This window comes from Elephantulus edwardii, unplaced genomic scaffold (genome assembly GCF_000299155.1).
Source record: "Elephantulus edwardii isolate Elephantulus edwardi_28Jun2011 unplaced genomic scaffold, EleEdw1.0 scaffold00062, whole genome shotgun sequence".
In the NCBI taxonomy this organism is placed as follows: Eukaryota; Metazoa; Chordata; class Mammalia; order Macroscelidea; family Macroscelididae; genus Elephantulus; species Elephantulus edwardii.
The window spans coordinates 11,590,537-11,612,357 of record NW_006399812.1 but is presented as its reverse complement, the minus strand read 5'-3'; the positions used below and the strand labels follow the sequence as shown (position 1 = coordinate 11,612,357).

General features: G+C 46.6%; 1 protein-coding gene across 1 annotated transcript in view; it reads right to left on the bottom strand.

The window, feature by feature from the left end:
- Window positions 1-9,252: 9,252 nt before the first annotated feature.
- The window catches only part of ZNF536 (zinc finger protein 536), a 127,091-nt gene continuing 114,522 nt past the window's right edge, over window positions 9,253-21,821 (bottom strand). The window contains exons 3-4 of the mRNA XM_006887829.1: window positions 17,502-19,064; window positions 9,253-10,179 (exon numbers count right to left, since the gene is read on the bottom strand). Coding sequence (XP_006887891.1) covers window positions 10,172-10,179; window positions 17,502-19,064 — 1,571 coding nt within the window. The 3' untranslated portion in view covers window positions 9,253-10,171. The remainder of the gene's footprint in view (window positions 10,180-17,501; window positions 19,065-21,821) is intronic.

Below are 21,821 nucleotides of genomic sequence, written 5' to 3'. Positions count from 1 at the left end.
CAGAATTTTTCAAAATCAATCGCGTATTTTAAATGAAAACAAATGACTAATCTAGGCTAATCAATAGTTGCATCTTTGCCTTTTAACAAGTGATAACTTTAATGCAAGGGCATCCTTATCTCTGCTTGCATCAACCAAATTTCAGTACAATTCAATATTCAGTGAATATAATCCTCTTTCTCCATGCAGGGCAGCATCAGCAAAAATGCAGAAGGTTTCTAAGATCTTGTGTGGTAAGAAGTAGTTACTCTTCTCCATCTCCTCCTGGCCTCCTAAACTTCCTGTCCCCTCCTCATATCCCAAACCCCCCACATGCACTGTCATCTAGTAAATTCTAACCTATAGGGCTCTCGTTGGGTTTCTGAGGCTGTAAATCTTAATAGGAGGAAAGCGTCCATCTTCCTGCCCAGGAGCCCCCCTCTGGAGTTGAACTAACCACCTGATACGCTCAGCTCTTTGATGATCAGCGCAACTCACTGCAGACTATGTCACCGGAATACACTGAAGTCTGAAGAAAACGGTTTATGTATTTAACGATTCTACAACCCAAATGCTCCCTACTATCTGCACAATTGCCATTTTATCTCTCTAAACTCCTCCGGCTTGACGTTTTTAAAAGGGCAAGAGCAGAAACCCCTGCTCCAGTACCTAATTTGTACATCTGCGGTTTCCCTCCGACTGGCACAGACACCATATGTTTTTAATTATCATAATAGCCCTAAAGAACCTGTTCGGTGGGAAACACATATGATTCTTTTATTACTGGTTTGTAATTTAAACAGTTTTAACAGAAAAGGTCTGGCTCGAGCCGAGTGACAGGCTCAAAGGCCGAGAGTCCCGGTCAGGGACCGACCTCTGCAAGCTCAAGTTCAGATCCCACCCACCGAGGCAGGCCCTCATGCCAGGACCCGACAGAGGTAATTGGTCGCATGTGAAGCAGCTCCCAGGGACCCTAAAGGACATAATCTGCCCTCTCCAGTGATGCCGCGTGGTGGCCAGGGCCTGACACAATGAGAAGAGGTTGATAAATATTATCCTAGGCTGACCTGTGATCTGCAGGGCGGGGACTGAGCCCAGACTCCCCGCCAGAGAGCCTGCCACTGCCTGGGCCACCCACCTTCCACCCCAGCTCCCACCTGGACCCCAGGGGACGCTCGAGAAAGTGAAAGGCCAGCTCTCCTCATCTTGCCGGGAGGAAGGAGGAGACAGCTTTTTCTGAACCTAAGAAACAGCCGAGTAAATTAGTTCTAAGAAAATGGATCCAGAGACTGAGAGGTGGAAGCAATCTTGACTTGAGATTATCTACTGACTCTTTCCCATCTGAGGAAACATAAGCCAAAGGGGCAGTGGAAGAGAGGAAGACCCTCAGTGAGATGGTTGATGCAGTGACTGTGGCAACGGGTTCAAGCGTGTCAGAGACGATGAGGGTGGCACAGGACACGACAGCGTTCAAATCAAGTTCATAGGGTTGCTAGGCGTCATTGTCGACCCGATGGCCCCCAACAAGCCAGCTGTGGGAAGATGACTGCTTAAAGTCACCCAACAAATTAGAAAAGGCTGAGTCAGACTCCATATGCCTCATTCCCACGCAGGCATCCCGCCTGCCTCTTCCTGGAAGAATCCTCAAGTTCTGTCTTCTGTAGATATCACCATGCTTCAAGCTTTTCCTGGGCCCAGGAATGCTGGTGGTATGATGTGTACCGAAAAGTCATGCGTTTGAATCTCCTCGCTGCTCAGGGTGGGGAGGGGCATATGAGGACTCTGTCCCTGTAAACATTTAAAGCCCCAGAAGCACAGAGAGTCCTCCTGGGTCCACGTGCACTTGATGGCAGTGGAGGCGGGCTGAGCCTGGTTCCCTGGACTTAACACTGGCTTCGGAGTCTGTGCTCAGTTAGTTACTTATGTACGTGCTCACTGTGCACTTCTGGCTTGTTCACTTGACCCTCGAGGAGACGGACTGACAAAGTGACTGTGGAAACGGACTCGAGGAGATCAGATGTGACGAAGACGATACAGGATGGGGAGGAGTTCTGATCTGCCGTTCAGAGGGTCAATACGAGTCAGGCGTGAATTGATGACACCTAACAACTGCAGTGGCATCCAAGTTCCAACAGGAGAGCAGCAGTGGGTGAGGCTGCAGGTGGATCACTGTGCCAGAACACTGGTGGCCCGGTGCTGCTGCCTGGCTTTGACCTTGGGCTTGCCTTCCAGGCTGAGGGATCTTGAGGAAGGTAAGTAGCTTCCCTCTGCCTCAATCTCCCCATAGGTCAAGTGGATTAACAGTAATTACATCTTCCTAGTGTGGTTTTGATTTTGAGATTGAAATAAAAGAATGCCATTCTCCTTGTCATCCAGAAAGTGCTTAGCGTAGGTCTTGATTTTGGCACGTGGTATTTATTATTTAAAAATAACCCCGAAACAAGAAAAGATGTCTGTTTAATCTAAAAGAGCCATGTCTTGGACACAGGGAAATTATAGGGGACAAGAGTGATCTTCTTCAGCCATGGAAGACAATAGGACCCAACTTGGTTGATATTTGGAATAGCAGAACATCCTTCCATTATAATTGCTTGCTGCGTGACTTCTCACAGCCCCCAAGAGGGTGGGACAGGGTGAGTTGGTGGGCTTAGAGAGGCCCATCTGGACTTCCCATGTGCAAGGGGCAGGACTGACTGACTGACATGGAGCTGCCATGAGAGTACCTTTCCTTCTCACTGCTGAGTGCTTTGAGAGGCACATCCCAGTGTAACTCTATGATGCTTTAGTATTTTGAGATTTCTGGCCCAGTTTCTCCGGAGGAGAAAGAGGTGCAATCTCCTCCTATGTGATATGTTGCCTCTGACAACTCGCTGGAGCGGTAGCTATGGGTCACTTCGGACTCAGCAGTATACAACAATCGCCTGATATTAGGGAGCTCTCATAGCCCCAGAGCTAAGAGGGTAAGGAGTTGCTTGCACTGCCAAACCTAAAGTATACAGTTTGAATCCACCAACAGCTCCATGGGACAAGATGGACAAAATTGTCCTCTTGTACAATTACTGCTTCTGAAAACCTGCTAGAGGGTCATCTATGAGCGAATTCTGGCTTGATGGCAAATAACAAAAAGCTGATATTGGATATGCACTAGATTAGAAAAACAGTATAATGTAATTGGTGATAGTTGAGCATACACTATTGTCAGATTCAGTGGTTGGCCTTGAACTTGGTATCCCAGTGAACTCCTCTCCTTGATCCTGCAGGGCCATTACACGTGCCCCATGTACATTGATCAACTTGAGCTTCAGAGAGACATCTGCTGAAAAGATTAGGGCAGGGTGCTTTGGAAGGCTGGCAGTTGAGTTTTAGTGATTCTAATCAGTAGTAGAAAAAGTACCTTGGGCAAATCACCTAATGCCAGTTGGGCTCAATTTTCTCAGTTATAAAATGGGTCTGATGACTAAGTGAGTTCAATTATAGGAAAGGGGCTAGGAGCAGATCACACTGAAGAATGGCTGGTCTCAGATCTTCATGGGATGACAGGCCAGCACCGGGTGACCTACTGCTTCATTGAACAGGGGTGCCCTTAAACAGGTGATTCTTCCCACCCACCCCATCTCCCCTCCTCCCGAGGATGCTCTCCCCAAGTCAGGGCATGGGCAGCGCTCACTTGGCCAGCCCCACCGTCGAGGAAGGAAAGAGGAATCTGCCCAGCTCTGCTTCCTTCACTCAGTGACCTCAGAAGACCTACAGCAAGTTCTCTGGCAAGTTAAAAAAAAGGAGGGTGAACCCCCCCACCCCAGAAGCATTGAGCTTCCCTTTCAGCAAGAAGAGGGCCAGATGGTCACACTCATTTGAGATGTCAGAAGTGACCTCTCAGCCCGACAAATCGCTGGTGCATCTTAATCAGAGTGGTTCTTCCTGTTCACCCGGCGAGCGGGTTCACTGACCCACCCCTCGAGGAAACTAGACATTCTTAATCGCAGGCTTCGAGAACACGCTCTCCTCCCACGACAACAGGGCTCCACCTGGCACTGTATCCACCAGTGACCGGCCTCCCCACCCGGCCCACCTGATGTTGGGCCCAGCTCGGGATGCTGAGGCTGGAGAGAAGGCGTCTCCAAATTTCCAATCCTGGGAACAATAACTCACATTACTCCAATCCCATCTGCACGCAGTGAAGGCAGAGCAAGGGGAAAAGAGCATAAAACACAAAGTTCCCACAGACAACATCTGTCTTAGTGCAAACAATGGACCATTATCTTGTAAATAATTCTGATTAAGCAGCAGCACTTCCTCCTGAACCAGTGGTGGGAAGCAGAGGGGGGGAGAGATGGTACTGCTGGAACCCCTAAGTCTTGGCGACCAGGTGCAAACCACATGTCACCTGGTCCCTGCAACCTCCCTGACATTCCTACCAAGGGCACTTGAGCTCCCGTGACCCCCAGCACTGAGAGGCCCCCATCACAGGAACCTGCTGATCCAGACCCCAAATCCCTTGACAGTTGCTCAGCTTGGTACCCATTTTCTTTGTAATTTTTTTCCCTCTCATCCTCACCCTCTTCTTCTATTGTTTCTTTTGATGGACAAGTTTCTGATCTTTTTCTTTTCCTCTGTCCTTGCCTGCTGTCTCCGCTTACCTTCCATCCTTCCATTTCATCTCTCCAGGTCTGTGGTTCTCCTGCTGCCTCCCCCCTCTTCTCACCTCCCCCACCCCCACCACGTCCACGCTGCTGTCCTTCTGTCTTGACACATTTCTCTGCATTATATTTTCCTTTTTTAGCCCCAGTCTCCTTCTCTTGTCCTGAGACCCTCAGCGTCTCTGAGTCCTCTTCCACACACCCAAGGTCCAGAGGGGTGTCAATCAACTGCATCTGACCATCCCCAGAGACACGTGGACGGGACAGCAATGGCGTCTGGTCTGGAGATTCCAAGGTCTGTAGGTCTCAAGCTGTTCATTCTGGTTTGCTCTCTAAGGATTGTCAGGTGCCAGGGGGAAGCAGGAATCCATCTCTTCCCACCCTGGGAGGGCACCTGTGGCCCTGCCTCAAGCCCAAGTTCCTCTCTCCGAGAAGTATGGACTTTACCTGGCTGCCTGAATTCCTACATCACTCCCTCTCACTCACGCATCTCCTGTTGAAAATCCCACCGTCATGCAAAAGGAGCTGGGATTTCACATGACTGCCCCAACTCTAAGCAAGCCCACCATTAGAGGAGCCATGTCCATCCTCCAATTCCGCTTCCACTAAGTCTCTGTCTAAGTTGAGGGACTGTGCTCTTCTCAGTACTGTAGTTCACTTCCTACAAGGAAACTCTGACTGCACAACTGTTTTCATCCTCGGGCCTCGCAGATTTCTGACCTTCCGCAGTTGACTGAGGAGGCTGGGAAATGTTGAGGCCAAAATGGTTCACAGTGGTGGCAGAAGCTCCCTACCTTTTATGTTCTGATTTCCTGGCATCATGCCACGTGCCCCTTGTTTCCTTGACCCCAAGTAATCGGAGGTGTCATTGGTGAATGAGATCTCAACTTTTCAGCACTCAGAGGGAAAATCCTGAGATGTGTTCCACACATTGTCTGAGATGCACTGAGCCCTCTGCTCACAGAGGTAAACCTTGTGTTAATATATCCTAGGTGGGCCTTCCTCTCTTCAATGTCTAGTTCTTCCAGGCCCTTCAGTCCTGTTTCCTCTAAAAATTACTTGCACTCAAGTTCTTGTCTGGGGACAAAGAAACTTCAGAAGGCTAAGAGGATCAGTGGCCTCCATCCTGGACGTGAAAGACCTATTCCAAGCAGTGGACCTCTGGTCACTCCAGAGGCCACTCCACATCCTGTTAAATGCCTGCCTCCAGCCCTTCCCAGGTGCTTCCCTGAGCTCACCATGGAGAGGCCTGTCCTGGTGGCCTGCCCCACTCCTCTCGAGGAGACACACAGAGCAATGGACTCAAAAGGAAAAGAGCAGCTTGTCCATCATATAAAAAAAGAGCAATAATTTGGTAAATTAATTGCAAATTTGCTTTCCCTGCTTGGTTGCTTTTGTTCTTTTATGTGGATAATTGAGAGCACATTATGTTAATCTGACAACAACAGAAGTTCAAAAAGGAACCGGAACCTTCTGAGCAGTAGGTTACCATTAGAGGGGTGTGTCTGGACCCCTCCACGAAGAGCATGCACATGAAGCCAGCCACACAAGGTCCTCGCGAAGCCAGCACATGTCTGGGGGGTGCGTCTTGCTAAGGGAGAGGCTGTGCAGAGTCACCCGACTTTAACCTTGAAAATGCACATTGGTTGCTCAAGAGGCAGAATCTGCTTACGCCAAGACAAAGGAGCCAACTTTCTGCTCCGTATTTTAAGAATGTAATTTAATCACCGTGACATTTTTTGAGGGAAAGTTCCAATCCTTACTATCAACTAGTCCTCCCTTAACAAATACCTCATTATCTGATATTTTGCGCTTGCCAAAACAGTAACAAAAACCCCTTAGTCCCAAACCCTGTTATCTGTTTTGTCCATTAGCAATATATTATATCTGCTGCTTTACTTCCTCTGCAATCACGCTAGAAGGTCAGTGATGGGTTGCTTCCAACTTGACAGCACACAACAACAACAACAACAACAACAACAACAACAAAGCTGAGGTACAAGGTGGAGCAATGCTGGCTCTGATTGTTGAGGCTGTGAACGTGGCTGGGCTATAGTGCTCAGTGGTTTGGCAGTAATGGAATGACATGCTTTGACTGTTATGTAATGATGAAGTCATCTTCCACATTGTGAACTGATGTAATCACTCTCCATTTCCATATACTACTGAGTTCACATAACGACCTGGCCTTTAGAGTCTAATTATGTCAGTAAGTACGGAAAGAGTATCTATAAGCATTAATCATCTTCCAAAGTTCAAATTCTTTTTTCCTTCACCAGAGTACCTAAGTCTCATCAAATGTTTTCCAACCTGTGCATATGAGCAGATTGGCAGAACACTGTCCCTTCTTTGACCTCTCTCATCTGAAGTTCCAGAGAATTCCTTGCACCCTGCTGTGACACACAGTGGAGTTTTTCCCCACCTCAGGTCAGTGGGCACACTAAGCTTGGAAAGGCTGTGGTGGACATGTCTAACAGGGGAAGTCTGTGGTGGCCCCAAGTCGGTATCCCAACAGGTCGGGCTCATATGGGAATGAGGGAAACTGAATAGCCAGCCCAGAACAGAGATGGGAGATGAAATCAGCTCATTCTTGGAACTGCATCTACCCAGGTTTTTCTTGGGCTGCAAAGGATGTGTAGAAGGACACGTGAGTGGTAAGAAGGACGTTGTTACTCAGGCGTGGAAATGTTGGAGAAGAACGAGGTGGGAACCAGAAGAGGGATGTGAGGCAGGCTGGTGGATGCGGTGAAATGAGAGGAGGGAGTAGGCTGGGACTAGATTCATAAAAATGGGAGAATAACAATCCATAAACATCTCCTCTAAGATTGAGAAGCTTTCCCAGGGGAGAGACACAGGAAATATCCTCTACTCTAGGAGCGGAAATGCTAGGGAGTCCTCCAGCTCAGGGACACTATTAGGAGGATTGAGCCCTCATGGAGGAAAGAGGGAACAGCAGCTGCCTGGATACGTGGCTCCAGGGAAGCTTCTGGCTGTCAGCACAGGGCGGATGGGCGTGATGTGTTCCCTTCATGGCCTCTCCTTCCTATTCTGGCTTCGTGCTGCCTCTGCTCCCCAGGCCACCACTCTGAGCCCCATCCCAGCTGGATTGGGTGTAGTCGTCTCAGGCAGGGCTGTAGGACAGTGCCGGAGGCTCCTGGGATCTCCAGAAGTAGGCAGCAGGGCCCTCTCCTCTTTGCCCGCCTCCCTAGTCTTCAGCCTGATGGAGAGTCCCTTGTCTGCATTATGCGGGTAGTGAAGAGATGCTCAAGGGAACAGCAAATGAGGTGACTTAAATCACAAGGAGGGCTCTGTCTCCAAGCTGAGGTTGGGTATCACACTCACGTGACTCGCCTGTGGAGGGGGGATACAGGGCAGCGGAGAACCTAGAAAGCAGGGTGAATGATGTTCCCCTCCCTGCACCCCACTTCCCTTGGGCCGGTCCCCCAGATGGAAGTGGATCTAGACATAAAGATGCAATTCTCTGGAAGCTCATCTTGCGAAAAGTTGGTGGGAACTTGCTCTCCTTGGACATAGCAATGCGGGCACCAGACCTGGTGGTTGGGTCACCCTAACCAAGCTGAGTTGTTATGAGACCTGTCTTATTTTCCAGTGGAACCCACAGTTTGTGTTCTCAGTCCATGTGAACGAAACCAGCTCAGTGTGCTTCATCGGAGACTTTGGCTTAGAATCTTGTACTTTCCATCACCTCCCCACAAATAAAAGACAATCTAATATTATACTAGGATCTTTGAGGCAGTTCTTATGAAAACACTAGAGTGACTGTCTCAGCCACACCAGGTGATGATGCAACTGTCCTGTTGCTAAAGCCAGAGCAGTTGAGGTGGCTCTTTCTGGATTTTCCTCCCCAGGATGGCCACTTACTTTATTTCATTAGGGGGTAAAAGATGGGCTTAGGTTTGTTCCACTGTATGGAATACTGTTTACCCCATAAGGTCAGGATAGATGTGCAGCAACAGTGTGTAAAGAATGTAGAAGTTCATACAACATACCCAAGCAAAGAGGCTTAGGTGATTCGGTTGAAGTAGCAGGACCTTAAAGTCTAACCTAAGCAAACCCCCAAGCTTTCCTTCCTGTGTACCATCCCTGTGTGAGGTGCACTAGGGGTTCTGTGGGCTCGGGATATGCCTCCTGTGATAAACACAGGGACAGTCAAAAGGTGCCAGTGGGACAGGAATATCCTCAAGGACAACTGATTCCGAGTACTGGCGCACTAAAACCGCCCTTCAGAGGGTGGAAAGGAAAGGCTAAGATTTGCTGCAGGATCACATGGAGTGGACGATCTTTTCCACATTTGGGACACAACCCTGCAAATGTGGGGAGGCAGCTTGCTGGTCCCCTGGCCCCCTCTCTCTATGTCCTCTTGGGCTCTGGTGCCTGTATTTGTCCTGAGCGATGCTAGCTTGTCCCCTCCCTCTCCCCCACCCTGAACAGCCATCCCACCCCGTTCAGGGATTGTTATGTATGGGGTCCGCCGGAAGATTGATGGGAAACTGCAACAAGTTGCCCAGCATAAATATCCCCTGAACATCCTGTGAGGCTTCCAACAGACAGAAGAATGTCAAGGGGTCGGGGGTGTTGTGGGATGGATTAACATAATGACTCAAAACTGCACTACTGTTTCACAGCTTTTTTTTTTATTAGCAATACCAAGATAAGTTATTTGAAGCAGTTTTAGTATTGTTTTACATTCCATTCATAAATGACCTAACTTGTAACTCAGCATACAGCACACTTAAAGATATAGTTTGACACTTATTCAGAAAGCTACAATTATCATAACTTACATGCCTTCATTACCAGGAACACCTTAATATATCTTCTAATTACTTCAACAATACTCTATTGTAAAGCACACGAGAGGCCAGTTTACAAGTTTACACATTTTTTTTTGTTTGTTTGTTTTTTGCTTCAGTCACCATTTTAAACTTGTGGATGGCAAGGTGGTGGTGTTCACTGGAGTTTTAACTGTCATTAGTTTCCTGGTTAATATGACGACCTGACACAATATTAAACTAGCAAAATTACTGCTTAAATACTATGGAGAAAGGGAACGACTGAACTTTGAGAGTCTTCTAAAGTGTTACAAGATACAGGACAATCAGACACAAGCAGTAATGCCAACGAGACCATCCCGGGCCCACGTCTAGAAGCTGTGGTGAGCTTGCAGAAGAAACCCCACCCAGCCAGGCTGTTGACAGGTGAAAGGACCTCCAATCCACCAGCACTTGTCACTCAGGCTTTATGATATTGAGGGCATTTTCTCTCCTGTTTAAGTCACTAAGTCTCCGTCATCCACAGCTAATAGTGAAACATATGGGGCAATATTTTTAGCCTCTATGATTACTTGCTATGTATACTGTAGGTTGGTATGCTGTGTGTATACACATACCTGTGCCAATAGTAATTATTTATTCAACACACATATGTGTATACAATCTTCTCTTGACTTTACACGAATAACAAGCTTCAGAGAACCACCGAGGAGGACGAACAGACAAGGGCAGGTCCAGATAGACCGACTAGAACAGGGGGTGTCACTTACCTGCAAGAAAACGTGCAGATTCATTAAACAAGCCAAACACCATTGGGGCCAGAGGCATTTGAAAATGAGGGCAGGGCCATAAATCCCAAATGTTTAATGGGATAATAACAATAAAGCAATGTTTATCAAATTTGGTCCTTCCAAATCTGGCTAAAGCAAAAATGGTCTATCTACATGATCAGAGGAGGTTGGCAATTAGACAGGAGACGTGTTAAGTAATAGTGATGATTACTACTCATTTGAAACCTGGGCTTTGCTCACAACATCTGATTAAAGGGGGGAGAGGGAGAGGGAGAGGGAGAGGGAGAGAGACACTGATTCCTGCAACTGCTAAGAAGTGGCATGTGACAAAACGATTCCATCTATCTCCTACTTTGACTCAGCCTCCTAAGTAGGTCTAGCGCTAAGCCGGAGGCAGCACCTGGGGTCGTTTAAGAAAATGTTGAGTGTTCCTGTTCTGTTCAGCAGTGACGGACCTGTCTGGAGCCCTGCTTTTGCCCACTGAGGTGGACCTGTGTTCTGATGGCCCTCCTTCCCTCCTCCCTCTCAATCTTAGAGTATATACGGGGTGGGGCGGTTTGCATTTTCTCTCTCCTCAGACCTTAGGCTTGTCCAGAGCACAGGGATTTGACCATCTAAGGGGAATATGCATCTGACAAACAAAATGAAAGCAATCGGATGACTTTGCTGCCTAAGAGGTACTGGTGATTTAGATAGAAGCTTCTGGAGCCACAAGTAGGCAGCCAACGGAAAGAAACATAAACAAGGCTAAATGTCACCAGTGTTTGCCGACTTACAGACCCCAGTCCACTTGTTTGTTCTGAAATGATGAGTGACCATTTGGCAAATACAATGGGATTCACACAACAGTGCTGTCATCCTGTAGTGCAAATGACATCACCTCAGTGGCATTCCCATTTCATTTGGACAAAAGAGAAGGGAGGGGGGAGGGGAAAGTGGAAAGTTTGGAGGCAGCTCTCATCAGAGAGGCTGCCTCTGGGTCAAAGGCAGTGGAGAGAGGGAGTCTGTGGACTAGGGGAGCGGCAGGCTGCCCCCGTGGTGACGATTTTGGTAGGAGATCCTGGGGACATCACAGTGCTGTGTCCTCCAGAGTCAAAAGGATGGCTTTGTGACCAGTGGAAAGGTGACCAGCAAGGGCAGGGAAAACTGGTGGTGATTCGCATGAACTGTGTAAGGTTTTGCATTGAACTCCAGGACAGACCAAGTGATCTAAACTTATCAAGATCTGATAGCAGGGCCTGGACTTACACTCTTATTACTGGGAGCAGGCTGGGACCTTAGAGGTCAATGGTCAGTCTGTGAATGATCAAACTGGGCAGTGGAAGCAAACTGCAAGGTTGTGCTTTAACCCCGAGGCTCTGGTAGGCCAAGCCACAGGAGGATCAGGTCATAAAAGGTAGATGGGAGAGGTTAGTGCACATTGGATTTTAAAGCACATGGGCTTCGGACGAGAAGGAGCAGGGAGACTACCAATCCGTCTAGACGCCAGGGCTACCTTCTCCCTTCTGTGCGGGCTGGGCCCACTGGGCATCCATATCATTTTCAGATCAAGGTTTGTGGATTTCTTTCTATACCCCTTTTCAAATTCTATCTCCTTTCTGTTGGCTTTAGAGTCACTCTTCAGAATCTTCCACGAGATTAAAAATGTAGCTACTGCCAGGAAGGTGGGCTTCAGGGCCTTACTTGTGGTCTTCACTCAGATAGACACCATTTTCATGGTGTTTTCATACAGCTTGGAAAACTAACTGATCACAGATCTTAACAATTTCCTGATTGAAGGCTGAGGGGGCAGGACTTATTTCTGACTAGGGAGCTCTTGTGGCCTAGTGGTTAAGGAGCTGTACTGCCAACCCGAAGGCACAGGGTTCAAATACACCAGCTGTTCCAAGGGACAAAGATGGGTGTGATTTACTGTCTCTCAAAATCTGTTGAAGGGTCAGCGGTGAGTTGCTTCCAACTCGACTGTATCTAACAACAAGTATTTGCCTTCTTTAAGTACAGAACTGGGTAGAAATTGAGTGAGTGTGGTCACAAAAATTGCCAGAAGTGAACAGTCCCATACACCAAGAAAAACTATTAACAACCCAGGATTCCAGCTGGGAAATAAAATATGTCTCCCTAACCTTGACTGGAACTGAGATTCGGTCTCACTTAGTGTTAAAGAGCTCACTGGCACCCAGAACCACGTGGATGTGGGCATCGCCTCCTCACACCATCCTCATAGGGACGCTCACCTCTGAGTGAGGCACAGACTCAACCTAGAACCAACCGTTATTACACCCATGATCTCCTTTATCCTTACACGTCTATTCTGCAGTGAGGAACTGAGGCTTCCATGAGGCACGTGTATCCGACACTCTGCCTCTTGATATCATACCGCCCTTCCTTGTCCTTTTCCTTGGTATCATACCTCCTTTCCTTGTCCTGGTGGTGAGAGGGCAACCCTGGAGGACAGCGAATAGATGTTCTCTTGTCCAGAAACAACTGCATTGAGGCTCATCTAGGTTCAGAAGTCCTCCCTATCATGCTGGCGTTGTCATTACATGGCTTAGGGAGCTCTGTGCTGGTAATACAGGACAGATACGTGTCTTCTCTAGGGATGACCGCAGAAATGCAGCCCTCTTCCATCAGAGAATACTAGCCAAATGACTTCCGATTCACAGTGACCCAGGAGTCAGAGGGCAACTGTCCATTTTGGAGTTTTTACTGACTTATTTCAGATCTATACTCTGAGGCACTGCTGGATGGGCTTGAACCTCCAACATTCTGGATGGCATCCCAGTGCACTAACCGTTTGCATCATCAGATGCTCCTTGGAGGCAAGGATGGTGAGACATCCTCGCGCCTGCCCTGGGCATGTTGTTAGAAGGGGCCAGTCCGTGGAAAAGAACAATGTCAATGAAATAGGAAGATATTTAACAAGACAGATTTACCCCGTCCTCTCATTTGGCGGCATCCGAGGCTGAGTGTGTCAATGGTCTGGAGGCTACTGTACACAGGACATCATGCTCCTAGTGGACATGTGGACAGATGCTCCTTGTTCACCTGGACTTTCCTGTATGATGCTGACTCCAGCACAAAACTTGTAAGGTAAAGAATATCATGTCTGAAAGTCCTTTCCTAAACCTGCTTTTACTTCTGTTCTCCCAAACCTACTCCTGGGTTTACTTAAGGATTCATAACAAGCCCTGGTGTGTGAGATTCAACACACAACCTGACCTTGTCTGCCTTGCATTCAAAAGTCAACGTGTGAATGTGATCTGCCTTCCCTACTAAACCACCTCGCCTGTAGTCTTCACACACAGCCAGTGTCCTAGGTGCTGTGCAGACCTGATTCTGTCCTGAGCACACCCTGATGTTTAGGTCTTCGATGTTCCGTCAGTTCTCCACATTCTCAACTACCACAATTCCTATAAAGATCCTCCAGCTGGACAAAGAGGTGGTCCACCTTGGCTTCTTGTCAGAGCACACTTCTCAGCTCTGCCCTTGCCCTGATATTGAAATTCTAACTTGGATCAAAGTCAAATCTCTCCAACCCAAAGCGAGGGTCCAGGCACATCTAAGGGTCCAAAGGCGCTGGTTTCCAAAGGTGTCTTGTTTTGTACAGAACTCAGCAGAATAAAGAAATGTGGGCAGTTGGAGAACCACCACAGTGAAATATGATACACTTGAGCAACAAAATGAATGTATTCTAGAAAAAAAAAGTATGGATTCTGGTTTGATATAAAGTGGCCATCTTTCCTCAGGATTTCCTGTGACATGGCTCTGACTAATGTTCTTTCCTCCAGGATCTCATGAAAACGCATGCTCAATCTCGAGGAGTTGGTATATGCTAGCAGCAAGCCTCCCTCCATGCAACTCTCTGGGTCAACCTCTTCCCCCGTTACCTTGCTCTTCTGTGCTACAGTTAGAAATATATTGATTCTGAACAGGCAGTGCACATTGGCCAAGGCTACCAGTGGCAAGGGACACAGAACAAGGCTTTACAATATCAGGAAGTGGGTATGTATGCAAAAATGGGGAGAATATCTGGAAGTAGAGTCTTCAAGTCCCCCAAAGACTTAGGGCTCAATGTCATCTCAAGGAACACATCTGCGTGAGCACGAGAAGCTGCAGAGATTCGTGGTGAGTCTACACTCTTTGAGCAGGTTTTCTACGCTTCTCCAACCACTTCTATGCCTTTTAAGAACAGAAGTGTGTTCTTTAAGAAACAGGTATTACTTCTTCTTACAAGCCTGTGTCTGTGCTGTTGTGTTGTTTTGAGTCAGAACTGACTCATTGCTGACCCTCGAGCGGGTTTTTAGGGGCAGTCAATCTCTCAAGAGGAGACCATCCATCTTTCTCTGGGAAGTTGGTGGATTGGAACCTCCTGCCTTGGGGATTGCAGCACAGCCTCTTACTACTGGGCCACCAGAGCTCCTTATAATTAGTTCATGTCTAGGGACTGTGACGTGTGGGTTTTAATTGACTTATTAGACAAAAATTAGACTCAAAACTCCATCTAGGGTGTGAATTCTAGGAGTAACTCTTTGGTTTGTCAAGCCCTAGTTTCTTGGGCAGAGCTGGATGCATTGACTTGGTAGACTAAGTGTGAAAATCCATAGCTAGTTTTTGTTGAAGAGAAAAGAGTATTATTAGGGATACTTCATTCTTTGTGCCAGTTTTTACTTTTGTAAAATGGACCCAGCAGAGAGTTGAAGCTTAGATCTAGCACCGGTGCCTCTTGTGATTCTAGAAAGGGAGCAGCTGGGAGTATTTAAGGAGAATGGCTATTTTGCAGGTTAGTGGGTTTCACCATTTTCCCCAAATGGTCAAGGCTGTTAACTCCTACAAAGAACAAATATGCCTGGGTCACCTGGGCCCTAATACATCTCAGCAGCTAGTAGGAAACTGAATGGGCTGTGGTTTTGGTGGGCTGGCCACAGGAACAGGAGAATGAGAACTGGATAGAGTCAGGACCATCCTGGGGGCAAGAGAGCAGTGACATGGAGAGAACTTCTAGGATTTCTCTCAAACTAGAGAAAGAAGATACAAAATAAATAAGGACAAAAGTAAGGTAGAGCTCATACTCTAATCAAATCAGTGGCTTACAGCCAGAGTTAGCTGTGGCATCTTCCACAAGTGAAAGGTGGAGCTATGGAACCAAGTGGCTGCTCAGAGGAAGCGACCAAGGTGCCTTCTAGCCTGACTGGCCCAAGGCTCTTCATCTTCAATAGGGCAGAGTATAGACTCCATCCCAGTGTTACCCAATTGCAAAGGTGGACTAATTGTCTGCACATGCCCACAGATATGTCAGAGGAGGGTGCAAGAGCTGCTATTTTCAGAAGGAAATGGCTCAGAAGACAGAGGATGTGTTTCTCTGCCCCCTGCCGCTTGGTGCAAAAGGACACCATCAGGCAAGCTTCCTCAAAGGCAGGCAGCCTTCCTTCAGCATTGATTGGAAGATGGGAAAATTAATAGGGGTAATATGAGCTCATTTCAATAATAATGAGCTTATGAACATGCCAGGTTTTGATCTTTTCTGATGCATGGATTCCTGGCAGGAACCATGGGCCTATGTAGGTGGTTGAAAGAACTGAAAATAGACTTCTAAAAAATCCCCAAACAAACAACAATAAAAAAGAAACCGCCCAATCACAAACTTAAAGCAACAATAAAAGCAAAACTTAAACATCGCTCCTCTAGAAGAAAAGGGGGAAAATTGGACTGACATAAAACCCTTTTCTTCATCCTTTAAATATTGTTTTAACGGCTTCAAAAGTAATAAATTGCATGCAGCTAAAAATAGATCTGGGGTACTGGTTAATGGGGTTTTGTGAATCATTCAGCATAAGGAACTGTCAATATTTTTTTTGAGCTGTCAGAAATCCATTTAGGGATTTTTGACAATTCAAAAAATATTTCCGACTGCTTGGTTCAGTTCCTAGTGAATCAGAGAAGGAGAAGGAAAGAAGAAATATATCAATTCAATTTATGAGCCCAGAGAGCAGCTTCCTGAATCCTGCCCTGTGTTAAAAGGAAGCTGGGGATGAGAGGTTAAGCAGCACCCCCGTCGGACTCCTCTCCCTCTCCATTCCTGCCTCTTCATCTTTCCTCCTCCCCATCTCCCTCCTTCTTCCTTCCAACCTCCTCTCTTTCCCTCCCTCCTTCCACCTTTCCCTTCTTCCTTCTTTTCCTACTTCCTTCTCTCTTGCTTCCCTTCTTCATTCCTCCCTTCCACAGATGACATAAAACCACAGAAAATCCATTCACAGATTGACGATGAAAAGGTACCTTGTCCCTTAGCAGTGATAGTCCAGAGCTAATTTCAGAGGGTTTTTTCTTTTGGTTTTTTGTGGGTTTCCCCCCCGCCCCCAGAAGATCGGCTTTAGAATATGGTTGCTAAGAGAATGATTTTGTGATCCACCCTGCCCCATTCATTTGCTCACATTCTAGGTTTCAAATTTACGATCACATGTTAAAATCTGGAACTGCTCTGGGGGTAAGCACATTCTTGAAGGAGGTAAAAATGCCAGTTTGCTAACAAGATCAGGCATAAATCCAAGACACAGTAGCACAACACTGCTAACCAGGGACTTCACAATGTACATTTCTTGTTAGAACAACAGACAGACACGTGGACAGATGGACGGACAGAAGGCAACAGTAGAAGGCCAGAGTCACAGAAACTGTCATTTGGTATGTCTAAAGGTGAGTCACAAACACCTCAAAACCATTTCCCTGTTTGGAGAGAGGGTCACTCTATTTCTACACTGCAGTTAATGTGATAGGATTTTAGTATCCTCTAAGTCAACAACAGAAAGAAGTTTAAGAAAGCAGGTTTGGCTTAGCAAGGCATTAAGGACTTGAGACATCTTAGGCATAAGTTGGAAGTACTGAAAAGTCTGCAAGTATTCCACGTCCAATTTTTTTGTTGCTGTTGTTTTGATCTGAAGGATTCCTTCCCCCCACCCCACCCCCACTTTCTACTTATGGATTAAAACAGGAGAGGTTCACACGGTGAGACAGGATCCCCTTTTCCGGGCCTTTCTTACAGGCATTTCAGATCATACTGATGCGAATCAGAATACAAAAGTATCATTGCTAAAACTTCCAAATGAAGTGGACTTCCATGATTGTCTACATTGCATATACAGTGCTCTTGTTTTGTTTTGCTTTTTTCCCCTAAATATGTAGTTCAAAATTTCCAAATGAATGTCTACCCAATTTATTTATTATTACTATTATTATTATTTTTTAATGCACAATTCAGCATTAGTGATTCGGGAAATGAACTAAAGGAAGAGGATGCTAAAACTTACCACACAAGTCTGGCCTCTTGATACATCCAGAATTTGCTGTGCTACTTGCAAGTCCATTAAAGGCTGCTAAGCCATCAGAGCTGTAGGCCCTGAGGACCGACAGCATGTTCATAGGTTTCTCCAGGCCTGGGGGGCCCCGCTCCGGCTTTGGCAGACCCGCCGAGGTCTCCTGGGCTGGGAGAAGGCTGGGGCTGTGCCACTGCTTCTCAGACGCTTGGGCTAGAGGTGACACGAGTCCCTGGGTGGGCTGGGGAGTGCCAGCGGGCAGCAGGCCGTCCCCACCGTCACTACCACTGTCCTTGCTCAGGGCAGACAGGGGCTTGGTCATCATTTCCGGCTCGGTCTCAAGATCCTCTTCTTCATTGTTCTCTCCCTTGGAGGAGTCCATGTCCTCTGAAGAGGCAATGTCAGACAGGTCATCAGTAGTGTTTTTAGCTGTGGTTTCAGGGAGCAGGATGGGGGCATCGTCTTCAGAGTGAGCTTTCCCATCAGGCTCGCTGCTGGGACAGGCGCTGGAGGCGCCCGAACTCGCCAGGCTTGGGTAAACGCCAAACTGCTTGTAGAAGTCTGATGGGAAGTTGCAGAAAGCTGGGTCCACGTGGCTAGACCAAGTGTTGCTCTTCTGTTCTCCCAGGGTTTCCTTGGGCTGCCCCGGGGTGAGCTTCTCCGAAGCAGAGTCCAGGGAGCCCATCATATGGGAAAGCCCCATCTCTTTGTTTGATTGTACCGTGGCTAAGAGAGTCATTTTACTTGCCTCCCTGGCTTGGTCTTTGCAATTGACAGGCAGACCCAAGGCATTATCTTTGCGTTTGGCCTTGCCGAGGTGGTTGGCCTGGAGGTGAAGGGCCATCAGTTCCATGGAAGATGTTGTGAAAGAACAGAACAAGCAGCCGTGCCACGCGATGTTGTCTTGAACAGTCACCGATGAGCCGGGGAGGGCGGTGGCATCGGGCCTCACAGACAAGTCGAGGGGCTCATACTGAGACTTCTCGGACTTCCTCTGGCCGGATTTACCACCGGGCTTATCCTCGCCACCATCTGCCCCGTGGATTTTCATGGAATGAGCCTCAGACAGGGCTTTGTCTTTCATTTCTTTCTCCTTCTTCAAGGAGCTTAGGACAAAGGTGTCCATAAATGCTTGTAACGACCCCTGAAAGTTTACGCCGTTGCTCACAATGCTTTGATAGGCTCTGCTGATGTCCGAGAAGTGGGTACTTTTGGAAGGATGGTCAGCGCCTTTCAGAGCATCTGAAGGGGTCTCAGAAGACATGCCGGTGGGCTGTCCTGAGTGGTCCCCGGATGCGAGCACTCCCAAAGTCCACTGCTGAGAGGCAGGGCCCCCTCGAAAGTCGATTCCCTTAAAGGCCCCCCTGAGGATGTCTGGCCTGATAAACAATGAGGCTTTGTTAGGCATTTCATCCTTGTGGTCTTGGTTTGGGGGTTGTCCAGACAGAGCCCCTGCCCCATTCTGTCGCTCCCGATGATGTCGTTCTAAGTGGTATTTTAAGGACGCTGACTGGGTACCGGCATAGTCACAGTGGGGACATTTGTAGGGCTTCTCACCTGCAGATTTTGTATGAGAGAGAGAGAGGGGGAAAAAAAGTGTTTATCTCATTTTTGTGTGCTGAACAAGGCTAGAAGGATCAACATTTGTTCTTTGAAACAAAGCAGCTCAAACTAATAATTAGTTAGAGAACAACTGTTTTTTAATAGAAGAATAATTCGTACTCTTAAGCTTTTTAATGATTTTGTACCATTTGGGACTATTCAGGAATGACATACTATCTACACACAATTAGCTATCTTTTTCTTTATCTAACATGTGAAAACGGCTGTAGATTTAAAAGCTATGATTATGAAAATTAAGCATAATAATTTCAACCACAGTGATCATTAAAAGTAGAAGTTTAAAAAGACAAAGTATGTAACAAATGGGTGGTTGCAATATTTTGTGTATACAATAGCTCTAAAATTTGTTTAAATTATACACATGGAAACCATTTTTAAACCTAAAAATTTTATGGCACTGTTACGCAAGACTGAAATGAATGATTTAAGTCTTGCTCTGCAGTAAATCATGGATATAATTAGCAAATGGCATACTGCACAAGTAATTTATCATTATTTGGAGGGCACCATTCCAGACGGGCTCAGATATCTGCAGACCTACTGCATTGTTTCTAAATAAAGAACTATAAATACTGATTCCATAAAATATTAATACCATTATGTGCATTATGATTGGAGCATGTAAAGACATATAGTTAAGATAAAAAGAAGTCAATAAAACTTAAAAAGAAAATGAGTAATAAAAAGGCACAAAATATATTTCGTTTCTGTATTTGAAATTAACATTATCTACTGGTCTTTGTGGTGCCTTAAATTTGTACTAATGGCAAACCGAACGCCCCGGTAGTAAAATGCGTAATTTACCTATAATAAGCGCTTTCTAGAGAATAAAAATAGCTTTAAAGAGTGTTTTAAAACATATAAGATCATTTTCATGAATTAAATATTTATTTAAATTCAACACCCAACTTCTATTGTTCTGGCCACAGTGGAAACGGTACCCTAACATATAACTTACATCTGCTCTCATTGTGCAAGGGACAAGGCGAGGAGGGTAAACAAATGTGGCTTTAAATATATTCCAAGAATTTGTTAGCAATCCCAAGTCCCTCCTCGACTTTGGAATCAGAGCGCTCTCTGGAAGGGGCCGGGTCGTGATAGCCCCTGACAGCTTATTCACCATAGTACCCCATCAACATCCACAAACACTGCTCAGAAGTCTCTGTTGCTCCATTGCAAAACGGACTGGCACAAAAAGCAAGAGCAAATCACTAGTGAATCAAATATTCTGAACACATTCTATTGTGTCTAGTTTTCGCTGTCAGTGTCCTGGCAGTACGGTGGTTAAAGTGATCAGCTACAACCCACAGGGTATGCTGTTTGAACCCAGGCACCTTTCCAAAGGAATAAGATATGGTAATCTGCTTCTGTGAGGATTTACAGCCTTGAAACCCTAGGCAGCAGCTGTACCCTCTCCTGCAGAGTTGCTCTGAGTTGTAATCTACTTGATGGCGACAGGCTGTCTTGGCTGAGGCCCATTCTTCCAGCACAGGGTATTTAAGGGTAACTCACTTTAATGGGGTGCTTGGGCCGTTAAGCAAGAGGAATATTATCCCAGGTGCTGAGCAGAGGCATCCGTGCCATCTCTGGATTGTTGCTACGACCCGGGAAAACGACTCCTGCTTCCTCAAAATGTCAACGGCTATGGAAACTCTTCTGATTCCTTCAGGAATGGCTTTCAGTCAGGGAAAGAACCCAGCTCAGAATGTACTTTCCTTTTAACCTGTAGATCTTAGTACTCTCTGGTTAGACCAGTAATACAGATCCAGGAAGAGGAATCCACTCCCTTGAAAGCAAAGAAACAAATGGCTTCAGGCACTCACTGCTTCACTATTTCTTGGATTCTATCCTTGTGTAGATGCAAACTCATTTTGGCGAGTTCCATTTGGACATCCCACCTGCAGACCAAAGAACTCTCTTCCTGGAATACATTCAGGGATGGCAACTTCCGGGCAGCCAGGTGTCACAGCCAGCTCAGCTCACCTGGGAAGTCCAGTGGAGCAGGTGGCAGCATAAGGAATCTCAGGGGGTCCTAGGAGGGCTGTGGCAGGAGAGCCTGAACAGGAACTCAGGATTTCAGCTCAAGCTATATGGGAGGCTCCAGCAGAGGTGTGGCCAGCAGGTGCTGGGTGAGATGCAGGTCACATTTTGGAAATGCATCTGGAAATGATCAAGTGCATCTGGCAAAGAGTTTGTAAAGAAAGTGTAATAATTCAGTAGTAGGTGCTAACGTAGGCAGCAGGGATTTCTGGTGGCTCTGTGGTGAGGAACTGTACTGCCAACTCAAAGGCACACAGTTCAAATCCAGCAGCTGCTCTGTGGAAGAAAGATGGGTGGGCAGTCTCCCCCTATGTGATTTACTGTCTCTAAAAACTTGCTGGAGGGTCAGCAATGGTTCTGACTTGATGGTATACAACAAAGAGGTAGAACATGGACTTTGACCTCCAACCTGGGCTGCACGCATGCATGTGTATCTCCAAGAGACACTTGTTTGACATACACATTGAAGTAGTCCTTTCCTGATTGCTTTATGCATTAGAATTACCAGAAGAGTTTGTTAAAACTCACAGCAATTCTAACTCCCTAGACCTGAAGTTACTGATCTGTTGTTGGGTTTCTTTCAATAGATACTTTTATTGTAAAAGAAATTATAATAACATAATATAATATGCTATAATATGCTATAATATG